The 16,089-nt window shown below is 42.7% G+C and overlaps 2 protein-coding genes across 3 annotated transcripts in view; one reads left to right on the forward strand and one right to left on the reverse strand.

The window, feature by feature from the left end:
- LOC126759623 (serine/threonine-protein kinase Smg1) overlaps positions 1–16,089 on the reverse strand; it is a 69,845-nt gene that overhangs the window by 53,006 nt on the left and 750 nt on the right. For both annotated transcript variants that reach the window (XR_007667034.1, XM_050474514.1), the window contains exons 3-4: positions 13,710–16,080; positions 9,991–13,650 (exon numbers count right to left, since the gene is read on the reverse strand). Coding sequence is in view for 1 of the 2 variants with exons in the window: in XM_050474514.1 (XP_050330471.1) it covers positions 9,991–13,650; positions 13,710–16,080 (6,031 nt within the window). In the remaining variant the exon portion in view is untranslated. The remainder of the gene's footprint in view (positions 1–9,990; positions 13,651–13,709; positions 16,081–16,089) is intronic.
- Positions 582–5,445, forward strand: LOC126759652 (octopamine receptor beta-3R). Its single transcript, XM_050474618.1, has 3 exons — positions 582–1,331; positions 1,421–1,739; positions 4,836–5,445. The coding sequence occupies exons 1-3, from the start codon at positions 694–696 to the stop codon at positions 5,265–5,267; spliced, it is 1,389 nt and encodes a 462-aa protein (XP_050330575.1). The 5' UTR covers positions 582–693; the 3' UTR covers positions 5,268–5,445.

Here is a 16,089-nt window from a genome sequence, read left to right on the forward strand (position 1 = left end):
AATTCCGCTTCGATTCAGGACTTGAAGCAAAACATCACACATGTCATTCGCCAGTTACCAGTCGAAATGCTCAAACGAGTCATCGAATATTGGACTCAACGGATGGACCATCTGAGACAAACATTTGAAAAAGATAATCTTCAAAAAATAAAATGTCAAAGAATGTTCTTCAAATGATAATAAACATGCTCCATTTGATTTGAAATATCTGTGTTTTTTCTTCGAAATGGATCACCCTTATATTATTTATATATATGCTTAAAAGTATCGAAATTTTACTTAGTTGAAGTTCTGGAAAGAGTATTCCGCACTTTATATGTAAACATTCTCCACTTCCTTTCTGTAATTAAATCGTGGAAAAGGCTTTAACAATTATTTAATGAGGAATAACAACACTTTCACTTTCATCGAATATACCGAAATTCATTTATCACCGACTGAGCGGGGTACGTAATCGCGAGTATGATGGAGTGGTTGTTTGTGAAAGAGGTGAGATAGATCGGAATATTAGCGGCGTGGGAAAATCAGCAATGCGATTAGGGATTTCGCAACCAACACAGAGCGCAGTCTTCTAACAGTTGCCGAGCAGTTAACACGGAAAATTTTTTAGAGGTGCGGCAGACTATTGAAGGGTCTCTCATACCATTTCTGTTTTTTGTGGTTTTGTTTTTGTGAAAAAAAACGCATTTGTGAATGTCAGCGACAACATTTCTAACGCTATTCAAATATTATCACATGCTTGAAACGGTTGATCAGCAAAAATGTGATGTGCGCGAATTAACTTATTTACAACAACAACAGCAAGCAAACACGACAATGGCAAACAGCGAAATGGAATTGCAAATAAGTGCAAATATACCGTTAACATTGTTAGATACCACAACAACAACAAGCACGGCGTTAGCAGTAACAACAACTGCAGAAACAGTGAGCTCCACAGCAGCAACACTGTCTTCTGTAACGCCTGGCCACATCATCATCGACAGCATCGCAGCCTCGACCAAATTCTGGGTCACCTGCAATGTACTGATAATGGTGGGCATACTAGCTGGCAACGCGCTCACCATACTGGCCATAACCACCTGTCGCCGCTTGCGCCGCCTAATCTCCAATATGTTCATACTATCGCTAGCGGTATCGGATTTTACTGTCGGCGTGGCGCTGCCCTTCCACATCGCCTTCTACATCGGCCTTAATTTCGGCCAATCAGAAAATCTCTGTCTGCTGCGATTTTTTCTCCTCATTTTCTCCTGTTGCGTTTCGATCTTGACTTTGATCACGATCGCTGTGGATCGGTATATAGCAATCGTGTATGCGTTGCACTATCGGCGGTAAGTTTACGATGAGATTCCGACGAGAGCCGTCTATATATAGTTTGCACAAAACCTGACACGACTTTTTCACACAAAATTTTTCGCAGTTTTATGACGCGTCGCGTCTCATTCGTCATAATCGCCTTGAATTGGACCGTTGGCGCCACGGTGGCCACTGTGCCGATATTTTGCAACCGATTTAAAACGGCGACCGAATGCGAATTCAATCAGGTTCTGCCCACTTGGTATATGGCGGGCATCATAACACCCGCCTTTGTCATCATTTGGTCGCTGATGCTCTTGATTTATTGGCGTATAATGCGTGAGGCCGCCAAGCAGTGTGAACAGTCGCGTTGCAAGCGTGAAGTGCAGAGTTGGGGCAGCAAAAAGCAGTCGCGGCGTATGCCAGATTGGAAATCGATGCAGGTGAGCGTATAGTATGTAGAAATTGTTGAGCGCATATTGTCATTAGAATTGTTTTCCGCGATAAGCAAACCAAAGTGTGGCATAAGGTACACGATATAATCATGTTTGCGTATGCACACCTATAGACAGTGAAATAGGTACACGTGCTTAAAAGGTGATATTCAGTATACGAAGAGGATGTACCACTCCTAAGACAAGCTGGTGTATGTATCGTACCAAAAATGGTCACAGTACTAAGAAAGACAACAAGACATAAGACAAGCACATTCGGTTTATAGCCCAAAACGACCCGGATTTATACGTTTCCAATGTCCACCTCTTAAGCTACTTGGAAAAACAAATATTTCCCAAACTATTTTCAATTCTTCAAAAACTCTTTGGACCTTTATGCTTAAGCCAAAGCTAAAGAACAATATTCCTATCAGCACCGCCTGTAGATTGTCCAAAAACCTTAATATTTAATATGGTGTGGTCTTTAAGAACTTTCCACTTCCTACTAACTAGACTAACTAGATGTTCCGCCATTGAAAGACAAAAAATCAGCAGTTTTTTTCAGCTACTGCTGTAGTCACCTTGACAAAACCTTGAATTAGCACTTGGCGCCCATTGGAGCCAGTTTCTAGGTACAAGAGAAGTAGTCATCATTTAGGATGCCAGCGCTTGGTAGACTCTGCGGCCTCACTATCGATACCTCCTCTAGTGTATCATACCGTGGAGACTCCAGATGCTTAACCATAACTTCTCCTTGAATTATGTTCTAGAAGCCTGTAACCTCATTTAGCATTTGGTTTTAAGAAATATAAGGTATAGTAAAAAGAACACCATTATTTGATCATATTGAAGGTTTTAATAAGTCTAGATAGATTGATCAAACAGGCACCATTTGTGCGATAACTTGTTACAACCTTAAAGGTAATTTCATAATGTCACTCGAACGGAAATCCTCGTCCCAATTGGCAAAAAAAAAACTGAAGCATTCGATTTCACAAGCTTCTTTTAAGATGAAGTTTTACTAATAAAACCATTCACTATTGAGAGAACAGGTAGTAATCACTTGGTGCCAAGTCGGGACTAATATGCAGAATAGCCGCTTAAGCCAAAGTTAAAGAACAAGCTCCTAAAGCTTCTGGTGAGACACTAACGATGTATGTGGCCTGGAGTTGTCCTGATGAAACACTATACCTCTTCTATTAGCCGTTTCTGGGCGATTGCTTCGTTCAGACGACGCATCTGTTGACAGTACATCTTCGAATTAAAAGTTTGTAGGTATGGGAGCAAGCTCATAGCAATGATTCCCTGCCAATGTTGTTGTTGTTGTAACGGGTACCAAATCCCGTTAGGATGGTTAGGATTAGATAAGTTGTCGGCGATATCAGCCAGCGGTAGGGCCAGGAAAGGTGCTGTTTCGACGGGGTCGGGCCCGTGGGAGAAGGGTGTCAGAGGAGAAGGGCGTCAGAGGAGTAGGGTTAGCAGGGCATGCAAAGAGATTGCTCGTGTCATCCCTGCCAATCTCACCAACCGGTTAGTTTTCTTTGGACGTCGTCGTAAGTAACTCACTTTTCATCAGCAGCTTTAACCGCAGCAAAAACGGATCGATGTTGTTGCCCTTCAGCAGGAGGTCCGCAGATTGAAATTCGATCCATTAGGTTTTTTTTTGAGTTTCTCTTGGCTAGCGTTCATCTTTGATGCGCGCTCAGACATTACTGAGCCAAGCAATCACAAAACAAACTAAAACTTTTTTCAGGACAAAAACCTATATTTGCAATGTCATAAAGCGTAACGCAATTGCACTTTTAAAACGAAAAATACAGATTACAAAAGCCATCTATTGGAAAAAAATGGAATATTTTCCATGTTTAAACTACTTTGTTAATCTGAAAGAGATCCATAGCTTTTGTCAAGTCTAGTATAAGTACCAAGGCATAACTCCATGGCGCTCGGTAGAAGAGTTAAAATACACAAATCAAGAAATCCGAGCAGAAAGCACATGGCCTCTTTTGCGGTAAGCATAAGCGTCGATGTTTTTAGCATACTGAGACTGAACTTTGAAGAAGGGTAAGCATAATAAAATACAGGTCGGTCAGAATATGATATTACACGCCTTGAAACTAGCTAATCTAATACAAAGGACTACTTTTTTGGACCCATCATAAAGAAACATGACTTTGGAGACATATAATCTATTCAAGAACGCTACTAAAAACAACACCGTCTATTTGAAGTTAAAAAAATGAAGTGTTTTTCGACTAAATTCTGATATTTGGAAAACCACATGAAAATTGTGCACTGATATAGCGCATGAATAGCTAAATATATCCTCACTTTCAACATTGTTTACGAAATTAATATCAAAACAAACAAAATAATGCGTGTAAATTATATTTAAAAAATCACAGATTGTCATGCAGATGTAAGAGTGAACTTATTTCAGTGTCAATAGGCGTACAACATTGCATTAACATTGCTTGTGCGCCTGTAAATAGGCAACATGCGCTTATCGCACTCATAAAACAAGCTGAAATGGCGCTTTTTTATCAATGGCCTCTATAAATACTCGTAAAAATACTTCGGTCGACGATGTCAACAACATTATGCAGCATAAAACAAATCGCTGTCCAATAAATATGTACATAAACATCAAGCTGTCATAAAAAGTTACGCCACACACAAAACATCATTATAATGACAATGTACAAGCAGCTATGTAGACAAGTATTAAGCGGTTGTCGTACGCCTCACCCCTTTGCCTTTGCCTTCTTCATATAGTTATGGGCAAAAAATAGTAAGACTTTATTCATAATTTTCAAAATTGTATGTCGAAAAAAAAATATTTTGACGATTGGGTTTTCACGAGAAATTTAAATTAAAAGTCTTACAATTTTTTGCCCACAGTGTATTATTATGCTATATGTGACCTGGTCTACGAAAAGGGGGCTTAGGTGTCAAAAAAAAAGGAGAACAATTAATGAGATAACGAGAAACTGACGATTATTTTTAACAGCTTTTCCCAGAAAACTAGTTTTCGCACGTTAGCCTCCTTTTCGTAGACCAGGTCACATATATTAACATCAAGTTATATTCACTATTCATTCACAGGTTGTGATTTTCATTATGGGCTGCTTCTCCATTTGCTGGCTCACCTATTTCATTGTCGTTTGCATGGAGCTATTCAGTACCTACAATATATCCCTGATGCTCTACAAGATAGCCTTCTCCTTGGCCATGTTCAATTCAGCACTGAATCCGGTGATCTATTGCTGGAAGAATACAACGTTTCGACGCGCCTATTGGCGTTTGTTGCGTTGTAAAAATCCGAATCGCAGCAAACCGAATAGTATGGATTTGATCGTGTGTAGCGCGGACTCAGTACACAGCTCTCCGCGTCGACATAGTACACTAACTATATCCGTTATACCAATACCCGTGGGTGAGCCAGTCAAACATAACGACGCAATTGGATTTAGTGGGCTGAACAATGAAGCAGTGGAGGAAGGAAGAGTGAAAGTGAAGGAGTGCAGATTTGACTGAGGCGAAGCGCCAATATAGGGTAGTAGTTACGTTTAATAAAAACAAAAAAAAAAACTGTAAAATGGAAAAATTACCAACAACTATAAAAACAACTAAAAGAACTATCTGATAAACAAGTGAAGTGAAGCAAAATTATATTCTATCTTCAGAACTAAGGTACTGTGAAAAACCAATTGTACTAAAGCAAAAATCTTTATAATAAATAAATTTAAAAAATTAAATTTACACTCTGGAGTTTATTAAATATATCAAAAATCCAGAAAAGATATTAATTTCGGTTTTACCGAAGCCATAATAACCGTCACAAACATAAAAGACTTCATACAAAAACTTGATTTTGATCGGTCAGTTTGTATGGCATCTTTATGCTATAGTGGTCCGATCTGAACGATTTCTTCGGAGATCGTACCGGTGCTTCGGATATTAATCTATGCTATAAGATATCTTGTCAAGTACAAAAGTTTCTATATAAAGACTTCATGAATTTGATCGTTCAGAAGATTTTTTCTGGATAGATAAAGATAGATAAATGTTATGAGGTAATGCACCGCGACCTAGGGTCTATTGTGCCCTCTACGATATCACATGTCTTCCCAGAGTGCCAGCAGCCTGAATAGCTCTAGGAGTTTGCCGGGCGCTACTGAGGTAATGTGATCCCTGCTGATATAGATGGAATCTAGGGCCTTAAGCCTTTTTCCACAGATTGCTGTGCATTTCTGGATATTACAAACTTCGTGGCAAACTTAATATACCATCTCAGGGTATAAAGAAAAGCAAACAACTGATTACAGAAAGTCGGGCAGAGAATTTTCAAAATTCCTAAACCTTAAAAAGTGATTGTATGAGCCGAACTCAAGCTTATACGGGATTTGCAGGGGAGGCCCAGATCGTCCAGAAGCTGGCAATCATGCTGAATCGTTGGAAAAGTCCGTAAAATTATCGGTATAGATGCAAAAAGGCGCAGTAAGTATTTTCATGGATGAATCGAAGCTAGAAGGGAAGATTTGAGGGAGACTCCTCTGTAAGGAGCTCTCTCTCAAGCTTAGCTTTTGGTTACAGAACCACTGTAGTGCTTTTCAGGCAAAAATTGCTGCTATTAAGATGGCGGTTGACGTACTGCTACGAAGTGCAAAAGAAGTGAGCATACACTAGAAATAGCATCAAGCTACTTCCTTATCAAAGTCATTTTGACGCTTGATCAAAGCGAAATCCCATGCCTAGTAGCTACTACTGAACTACTTGCCATTAGAAAAGTTAGTCTTGCCGCAATCGTAGGGGTTCTTACTGGACATTGTCTAATAGGCATTCATACGGTAAGACTAAAAATTCAGTCGAAGCGAAGTTCTTTCACCTCCAGTATTCAGCTTCTGCAAGACTGTGGTTAAAATCTGATATCTTTGACGAACCAGGAAACTGGGGCGAAACTGACATTAGCCGCTTCAACAAATTTGATTTGAACGGCTCAAAGCGCTTTGTCGGTTTTAAATGGTCTTATGATCTGTTCTATAGAAGCTTTATCTACCACAACGGGCAGGCGTTCAGCTGTTCAAGTGAGATCCTTGTTAGGATCGACTCTTTACTTAAGGGGGTATTCTACTCTAGAATTCGAAAAATTCGATTTTTTTCATATATTTAAAGTTTAGACCCGTAAGAACATATCCTCCAAAGGATTTTTAAAAATTAAAATTATATTAAGAGCTACAGTTACTTTAGTGACGCAGTACCTAGCCCGGTTCGGCTCATTTTTGACTCACTCAAATATGACTCACTTTTTTAAACGCGTTTTTCTCGAAACTACTTTTTTCCAGACGGTACCGGCATTATCTCAAGTTCTATACAACTGATTTACTTGAAATTTTGTGTGAACCTTCTTTATATAATCCTTTATCGTTCCTACCAGCATCGTGTCAAAATTTTTGTTTTTAATATTTAAAAAAAATTCAGGAATTTCAAAAAAAAAGCGTAAAAAATGATTTTTATTTTCAGGCAGTCGCCATTTTTCAAAAAAAAAATGTTTTCGTGTTCCCTGAGGTAGGGACTATAACAGCATCCTTACTGATTAAGAATTTCTTTTGATTTTTTTTTCAGACCACCAGGAGAGTCAGGATCAATGTCACCAGGATGCGCCATTTTTTTTACACCTGTCTCTCTCCCCCTCTAATTATTTTAAATTTTAATAATATATTTTTTTGTAAAATTTTTTTTCTGTATTCTTAAGATATCAATAAAAACAACATAAAAAATGGATAGTAAAAATATTTTTTTGGTTTTTTTTTAAATAAAATTCAAAAAACTGCCCAAAATTTGATTTCTCACGTAACCTAATTTAATTTTCTTCACATATCCACAATTTTTAATACTAATTTAGGCGCTCGAGATAGCAGGCACTCTAAAGTTGTCAACTGAACGTTACATAATATCATTCACGAATATTTGGGTATGAGAAAACTCTGTGCAAAGTGGGTGCTGCGGGAGCTCACTTTTGAGCAAAAACAACGACGAGTTGATGATTCGGAGCAATGTTTGGAGATATTGAAATGTAATAAACCGGAGTTTTTGCATGGATATGTGACAATCGGCTAGCAAGGTTATGGTGTCTGTATTTTGGGATGCCCATCGAATAAAACTACCTTGAAAAAAGAAGAACCACCAACAGCAACTACTTATTACATAGCGTTATTGGGCCGTTTAAAAGACGATGGCGCTGAAATCCATGGATTGGTTTTCGAATTGCTTCCACATCCACCGTATTCTTCAAATCTAGACCCCAGCGACTACTTCTTGTCCTCGGATCTCCAAAGAAAGACCGCTGGGAAGAAATTTTCGTCGAATGAAGAGGTGGTCGTCGAAATTGCGACATATTTTGTAGCAAAGGACAAACCGTATTACAACAAGTAAGGAAGGGCTAAGTTCGGGTGTCATCGAACATTTTATACTCTCGCATGATAAAGTGATAATCGAGATTACATTATCCGTCATTTACATATTCTTCAAATACCGTATTTGTGTAAAGTTTTATTCCGCTATCATCATTGGTTCCTAATGTACTATATATTATACAGAGAAGGCATCAGATGGAATTCAAAATAGCGTTATATTGGAAGAAGGCGTGGTTGTGAACCGATTTCACCTATATTTCGTACACGTCATCAGGGTGTTAAGAAAATATTATATACCAAATTTCATTAAAATCGGTGTAGTAGTTCCTGAGATATGGTTTTTGGTCCGTAAGTGGGCGACGCCACGCCCATTTTCAATTTTTAAAAAAAAGTCTGGGTGCAGCTTTTTTCTGCCATTTCTTCCGTAAAATTTAGTGTTTCTGACGTTTTTTGATAGTCGGTTAACGCACTTTTAGTGATTTTCAACATAACCTTTGTATGGGAGGTGGGCGTGGTTATGAACTGTATATGGAAATGCCTGAAGGAAACGACTCTGTAGAGTTTGGTTGACATAGCTATAGTAGTTTCCGAGATATGTACAAAAAAACTTAGTAGGGGGCGGGGCCACGCCCACTTTTCCAAAAAAATTACGTCCAAATATGCCCCTCCCTAATACGATCCTTTGTGCCAAATTTCACTTTAATATCTTTATTTATGGCTTAGTTATGACACTTTATAGGTTTTCGGTTTCCGCCATTTTGTGGGCGTGGCAGTGGGCCGATTTTGCCCATCTTCGAACTTAACCTTCTTATGGAGCCAAGAAATACGTATACCATATCATATCTCAATTTTTACTCAAGTTACAGCTTGCACGGACGGACGGACAGACGGACGGACAGACAGACATCCAGATTTCAATTCTACTCGTCACCCTGATCACTTTGGTATATATAACCCTATATCTGACTCTTTTAGTTTTAGGACTTACAAACAACCGTTATGTGAACAAAACTATAATAGCTCCCATAGCAACTATTGGAGAGTATAAAAATCAGTGTATCAGTATCACCCTTGAAGGGAATTAATATGTTGAATTAAAAAAACGAATTTTGTCATTACAGTTGTATATGTGCAGTGCTACCAATCACACTTATTAGTACAAATATAAAAAATATAAGTTAAAGTTTGATTAGAAATACGAAAAGACTTTTCCGACAACCCAATATATTGGTCAGTCTGTGAGATATCTTCTTAAAATTTGTAGAAACATGTTCTCGAGAATACCTGCCGCTATCAGGTATTTTCTTCTATTGAAATTGCGCTTCACGATCACTTTAGGCTGTTTTAAGTATTATCTTTGAACTTCTAAATGACAGTAGAAGCAATAGGGGACCCTGGGTGAACGAACACTTTCTGTTAACAATATTCGGCGTATTTCTTCATTAATCGTCAACGGTTTCTAAGTAAAAAAAACAAGCTCTCCGAAAATTGTAATAAATCGTTCCGATTAAGTTTTATTACACTAACAAAGAGTTGAAGGTCCTCAGTGTAAATAGCAGTAATTTAAAGACTTTTTCAAGAAAAGTACTAAGAGTGGCTAAGTTTCGGACCAATAAGCTGCTATGTAAATATTTTTATCTATATATCATACTGCCGCTAAACGGGAGATGCTGACTAGATTTACGTTTCAAAAACTTTGGTTTTGAGAAAACGTTTGATTTCAATTTGTCGACTAAATCATAGCAAAATCCTCATGAATCAGTTAAGAATTATAATATTATATATATATATATAAAAAAATTCTTTCAAAAATATAGTATATGCAATCAATATTTTAGACTCACCTCAATACCGGTTATACCCAAGGCTTCCTCCAAATTGGGTGTCATGCGGAAGGGCACCTTCTCGGGCACACGCAGTGTTTTACCCTTCTCGAAGCACACATTATAATCGATATGCACGATTTCGCCCGAAGTCAAATTGATCAGTACATTGTCCAAGTGGCGATCGCCCAGCCCGATCACATAGCCGATAACGGACATTACCGACATGGAGAGCGAGTAATTGCGCACCGAGGCGCGCCAATCGGCCGCCGTATTCGCGAAGCACCACAACTCTTTGGCGAGCAAATCGCGCGGCGTCTCCTTGATTAATTCCTCCAGCACGCGCCGCAATGTGGCAAGTGGCCACTGCTTACGTGGATCGGTGATTTTCATGCCTTGCTCCGCCAACAACGGTGTCAATTTGCTGTAGAACAGCTCTGATGGACGCGTGGCAGCTGGTGCGACTTCCGTTGATTGCACGCCAGCTTGCTGAGTATTTTGACGTTCCTTTTGTTGTTGTTTTAAGGCAGCATCACGCTGTTGCCACTTCTTATAGATGGCAAAGAGCGGCGTCACACCGTCAACCCAACTGATCAGACCGGATTGTGAGCCCAGCGGTATGACCGAGTAGTGGTGTGCTTTGAAGGCGCGTGCGCGCTGCAACGAGTCCACGCCCATATTGGCGCGCGCCATCATAGAATTCGAGATCGAGAGGAACTGCATTATGCGCTCGTCCAAATGCAGATCTTCCAAGCCCTTAAATAGATAGGTGTACTTGCGTCCGTCGCTGCCGTAAAAAGCCAACTTTTTCGGTTTCGTTTTGGTTGGCAAAATATGTACCGCGCTGTCTACCGACTTTATATAGACGGGTTCCTTGGCGTAGGTGTCGACGCCCGGCATGGATATGGCCGTATTGCGCATATTCTCCAACACCGGACTGAGATCGGCGATTTTAAGTGTGGACGCGTAGCCGCGAAGCGAGCGCTGCTGGAAAACACCATACAACTGCTTAATGCGCATCCAGCCGTCGAACGGTTTGGCCGGATTGAAGGGCTGATTCAGCTCATTTATCGTGCTGGCGATGAGCGCGCTGTAGCGCTCTTGGAAGTTACGTTCGTAATTGGTGTCAGCTGATTTTGAGGTAACCGCGGCAATGCGCTGCATATCAAAGACCACGTGATTCATCAAAGTCGCGTACTTTGCGATTATTTTCTCTGACGCTGTACCGCCGGCCTTCTTCAATTCCGCTTCCAGCGCATTGAACAGTGCCGCATATTCACTGTACAATTGTGAGAGCGAATGCACCCAGTATTCCTCCCATAATAGTGTGACGCGCTTCAATTCCTTCACCAGCAGCTGCACATGCGCAACAGTGTCTGGCGCTTGCTGTGACAGCGTTTGCAGCAACGAACGGAAACAGTTCGACAGCTGCGTGCTAGACTTTTGCTCTTTGTTGTTGCCCGCGTTGGCGTCCTTCAGTGTATTGCCAAGGAACGGTGGCGTAGACTCTTTCGATTCCTGATGCGCGCCCACCACTGCAGGGAATATAATCAAATGCGGACGATCCTCCGCCAAACGGCAGAGTAGATCCGCGACGCTCTTACGCACATAGGGTTCATGATGATTGAGTCGACTGAAGAGCTGCGGTATGATGACCTTCCAGGGACGCAGTGGTGTGGTGCGCAAACCCTCCTCCAGCACATCCTGCAGGCCCGCGGCATATTTGACAATCAAGCGCAGCAAGCGCAACGTAACGGTGACGGGCGTACAATCGCTCAGCGTGTTCTTCGCCTCTAATTGCGACGCGCCGATGGATAGATAATTGAAATAAGCTTTCGTTGCCATTTCATAGTACACATAGACGCTACGATGTGCCTGCCGCCATATCTTTATGATGCTCGCTATTTGCTCCGACGGCTTATCGGCTAAGATGTCGACGCGTCGCAACGCCTGCTCGATCAGTTCGCTGGAACTGAGTTCACTTTTTTCGATATCTTCCTCTGCATCGATATTGCTCAACTGCTGACCATTCAGCACGCTCACCACCTGGTTGATGGCCTCATCGCTGACGCTGCCGCCCAGCACTTCGCGTATCGCTTGCATATCGCGTTGCGGCAGACCGCTTTTCATTTCCGTCGTATTCTTAGCTTCCATCAGACGTTTGCCCCAGCGATAGCACCAATTGCCGTAGGCGAACCAGGCATCACTCGAATTGCTCGACTGACAGATGCTGGCGTTGATGAGCTTGCCGATGGCTTTCTCCGCCGGCGGTATGAGCGTACTAACCGCGTCGTCGGCGCTCTCTTTCACCAAATGCACCGTCACATCGGGCAGATGTTGCAGCAACTCTTGCATTTCCGTCAAAGCCAAGGCGGCGTTCACATTGTTATTGGGCACCGGTGGGCCGCTCGCGTTGTGACCTGTTGTAGCGCCCGTGACGCGCGGCGACAACCAATCGGCTAATGTGAGTAGCATGTCGGCGCTGCTCGGTGGATATGTGGCATGCGGCTGTTCTTGCACTTGCTGTATTATTTGTGTACAGTAGGCAGCGCCCAGGCTGATGGCATTCATTTGATTCGCCGAATTGACGTAGGAACATTTCGCTAACTCACTAAAACCGCGCACCAAATCCGCATCATGTACGCTCACGGTGTACTCATTCTCACGCAACATGCGCGCCACCTCCGAGAGCGATTCATCAAAGCCTTTCAGACGGAAAAAGCGCTGCAACATAGCGCGACAAAAGGTGCCGTTGCCTTCGCGACGCGCGCTATTCGATACGTCCAAGTACAGCGCATAATGACGCGCGGCATCAGCCGACGCGCCCAAGCGCTGCTCGAACAAGAGCGTCCACATTAAGGATTTCAGTAGAAATGTTGATTTCTCTGTATCGTTCGTATTGCGCATATCATGCATGCGTTCGGCATACATGCTCTGCGCACAGGTTAACTTTTGCGCCACATGATTGAGTATGAGCATATCGGTGAGCGCGTTGCGATGCTCACCCACGCGCATGCGACTGTGATAGGGCAACTCTTGCACACCGCTGCGTATACACGTCTGCACGTCTTCGCTAAGCGGCGGCGTCGACATGGCATCCCATTTAAATGCATGCGCAACGCAAGCGTCTTGTAGTTGCTGCGTAATGTGGTAGTAGGAAAATGTTTCGGGCGCCGGCGCGGTTGTTTCACTGTCCGCACTGGTGTTTGGCGACCAACTGGTCAAATCCATGATAGCGTTCTGCAGCGCGACACTACGACTGGCCTCACTCTCGTAATCATCCACGAGCGCCTCGGCTAATTCGTAGTGTAAGTCGTCTGGCTTTTCGCCGTTTTTATAACGCGCATGTACGCGACGACAACGCGCCCACTGACTGGTGTAGTACAAGCAGTAAATCAACTGGTCAACAACAAATTCTTTGCTGCGCGCATCCAAACTCGACTCGTGCTCGGCGAGAAACGCTTCATAGCTATCGGCGGCTTGTTCTTTATGGCCGGCAGCTTGCTCGGCAGCATACAAAATCCAGACGCAGCGCTTAGCGGCTTTTGAATGCTTCGTTTTCAGCCATATGTAGAGACCTTGCAGCGTGCAAGACTCGTCGGCGCAGAGTAATGCCCACACTAGCATGATTACAGTATGATCCAACTGCACGTCGCTCAGTTTATCCATGCGCAGTATGACCTACAAGAAAGAATCGCCTGTCAGAAAAAACATTGTAAAAGTTTCAGCATTCCACTTACCTCCGCATTGCGTATGACCAGTTCGGGCATCATGCTGTGCATTGCAATCAGATTGACGCTCGGTCGTATGCGATTCAGCCACTCATTGCAAGTGTGCGCGTTGATGCGGAAGAATGTTTTGATGGGCTTCTCAAGCGCCGGTATGGCGAAAGCGGTACCTTCAGCCGCATTATAGATATGCTTCTCCAAACTATCGATAAAGCCGAGCAGCAGGCGTGTATTACGTTGTAGTGACATCAAATGCGGCAGCGTCACTTTGCGCGCCGTGCAAACATTTGCCAAACCACTCTTTGTAGACAATATACGTGCATACTTTGAGATGACGGCCTCTATGGCGAGGAAGGTCTCCTGCGGTTTACCAATCGTAGTGCGTAACTTATTGCGTACACACTGGCGCGCCGCTTCGTACTCTAACCAAAGCGCTAGAGCGCTACAACTACGTCGGGCTGCCGACTCGTAGGACGCGCAGTTCTCACGTGAACGCGCCACCCAACACTTGGCGAAAACCTCAGCGGCGTATTGACAGAGCGGTTCGTATTCACCACAGGTGGTGTCGCTTTCGAGGCGCTCCAGAAACGGTTTGAAGTACTTGTTGCGCAACGGCGCATTGTATGCGGTGGAGCGATACCACTGCATTAGGTCGTTGAGTTCCGATTTGCGCACGCCAATGTCACTGCTTATAACATCAGACGTTAGACAGATGGTGAGCGGTAACTTTCCAAGTATGCTGGTAAACGCGCTACGTACGCAGGTATCGTTCGCGTCCAGCATAATTACTGCCGCTTGGCGGAAATATGCCAATACTTCGGCATTGACTGTCGCATAGTCGAGCACGATTTCCATGCATTTGGCGCATTTGATTGAGGACGCGAACACGGCTTGACTTATGGCCTTGCAAATGGTGATGAAGTTGGCGTGTTGTTGCAGCACAGCGGCATTTTCACGGCACTCGGTGAGTATGCAGCTCACCCAGTCGAGCAACAAATTCAGATTAGTCACGTTTAAATCATTCGCAGCGCCCAAAATGCCAGCGAGAAATTGTAAAATCAAACTGAAATTCTCCGATGTGGGCGAGTTGTTTTCGTCCAACGCGTGTTTCGGCGCAAAAAGTGGTTCCCGAAGCAAACGCGATGTCGGCCGAAAATTGTGATTCTTCTGGCAGTGCACGACAAGCACACTGAGCAACGCGTTATGCAATGTTGGATGGCGTAGCCACAAGTGCGTCGCACCCGCCTTGCAGTTCGTAATTAATAGTTCCAAAATCGAAGGATATAGCGCGTACATGCTGATGATGGACGATGTTTGTGTGGCCAAGGCCGACAAAGCGGTCAGATAGAAATTAAGTGTTGTCTCAGCGCGCAACACCTTACTGATTTGACCAGTAGCGGTATCGTCGTCATTTGCTTCCAGCGTCGCTATTGCGTTATACATATCGGCGGTCACATGGCGATAGGTCTCCTGCAGTAATGGCACATTTTTTATCATTAAAATTTCGTGGTACACCTTCAGAAAGAGGCGACGCAGCTTGTCGTTATTGGTGAATTTGATAGTGGCCAGCGGATTGTGTGTGGTTTCAAACACCAAAGTGACGGTGGATAGTGGCAGTTGTGTGCGCAGCTGCCGAAACACGCAAAGTATCAGGTAAAGTAAGCTTTGCTTAGGTGCATCACTAAATAAATTCAGTTGTTTCATTTGTAGCGCTATTAACTCTTCTATATTCACCATATTAATAATATCGTAACTGTTCGTGTAGAGTAGACAGAAAAAGTCATTAATATTCATTATGGTATCTTCACTTGCTAATGTCATTGTTAGCGTTTGTTCAGCTGTTTTGGATATTGTCATTGCCGCTTCATTCACAATACTATGTCCCACAATCATGCCAACAAATTCGACGCGATTCGCTAAGGTTTTCAAAATTGAGTTGAATGCACCAATAAAGCAACCGATACGCAGTTCTACTTTGTTTTGTTGACTTTTTGCGTCTAACTCGCCACTTAGCGAGTCTGTTGGTGATGGGGCATGCGAAATTTCATCACCCAATGCCACGATGTCCTCTAAGAATTGTCCCAATAGCCTAAATGTAAAATCCAATTCTTTCAGAAAGTATGGCGCAAATTGTTGCAATGCAACGGAACAGTGTAATTTAAGGTTAGCCGGCTGTTCGACCTCTAAATGCCAACCGACAATAATGTCGACAATATCCATGAAATGTACTTCGAAAGCACGCTTGTAATGCTTTGAAAACTCTGTAATCGTCTCACTGACGGCTATAAAGATTTCGGCTATTTCAGCATTTTCCAAGTAGTCTTTTAGTACTGCCAAAAAGCGTTCGCTGTACACACTTAAATCCAAATTAACTGCATCGCAACTGTGGCAC

Source organism: Bactrocera neohumeralis, chromosome 5 (genome assembly GCF_024586455.1).
Source record: "Bactrocera neohumeralis isolate Rockhampton chromosome 5, APGP_CSIRO_Bneo_wtdbg2-racon-allhic-juicebox.fasta_v2, whole genome shotgun sequence".
Lineage (NCBI taxonomy): Eukaryota > Metazoa > Arthropoda > Insecta > Diptera > Tephritidae > Bactrocera > Bactrocera neohumeralis.

Excerpts from the sequence above, each read along its gene's own strand:
- LOC126759652 (XM_050474618.1), top strand. The coding sequence starts at position 694 with ATGTCAGCGACAACATTTCTAACGCTATTCAAATATTATCACATGCTT. Across the intron at positions 1,332-1,420 it reads TATGCGTTGCACTATCGGCG|TTTTATGACGCGTCGCGTCT; the intron begins GTAAGTTTACGA and ends AATTTTTCGCAG. Across the intron at positions 1,740-4,835 it reads CAGATTGGAAATCGATGCAG|GTTGTGATTTTCATTATGGG; the intron begins GTGAGCGTATAG and ends ATTCATTCACAG.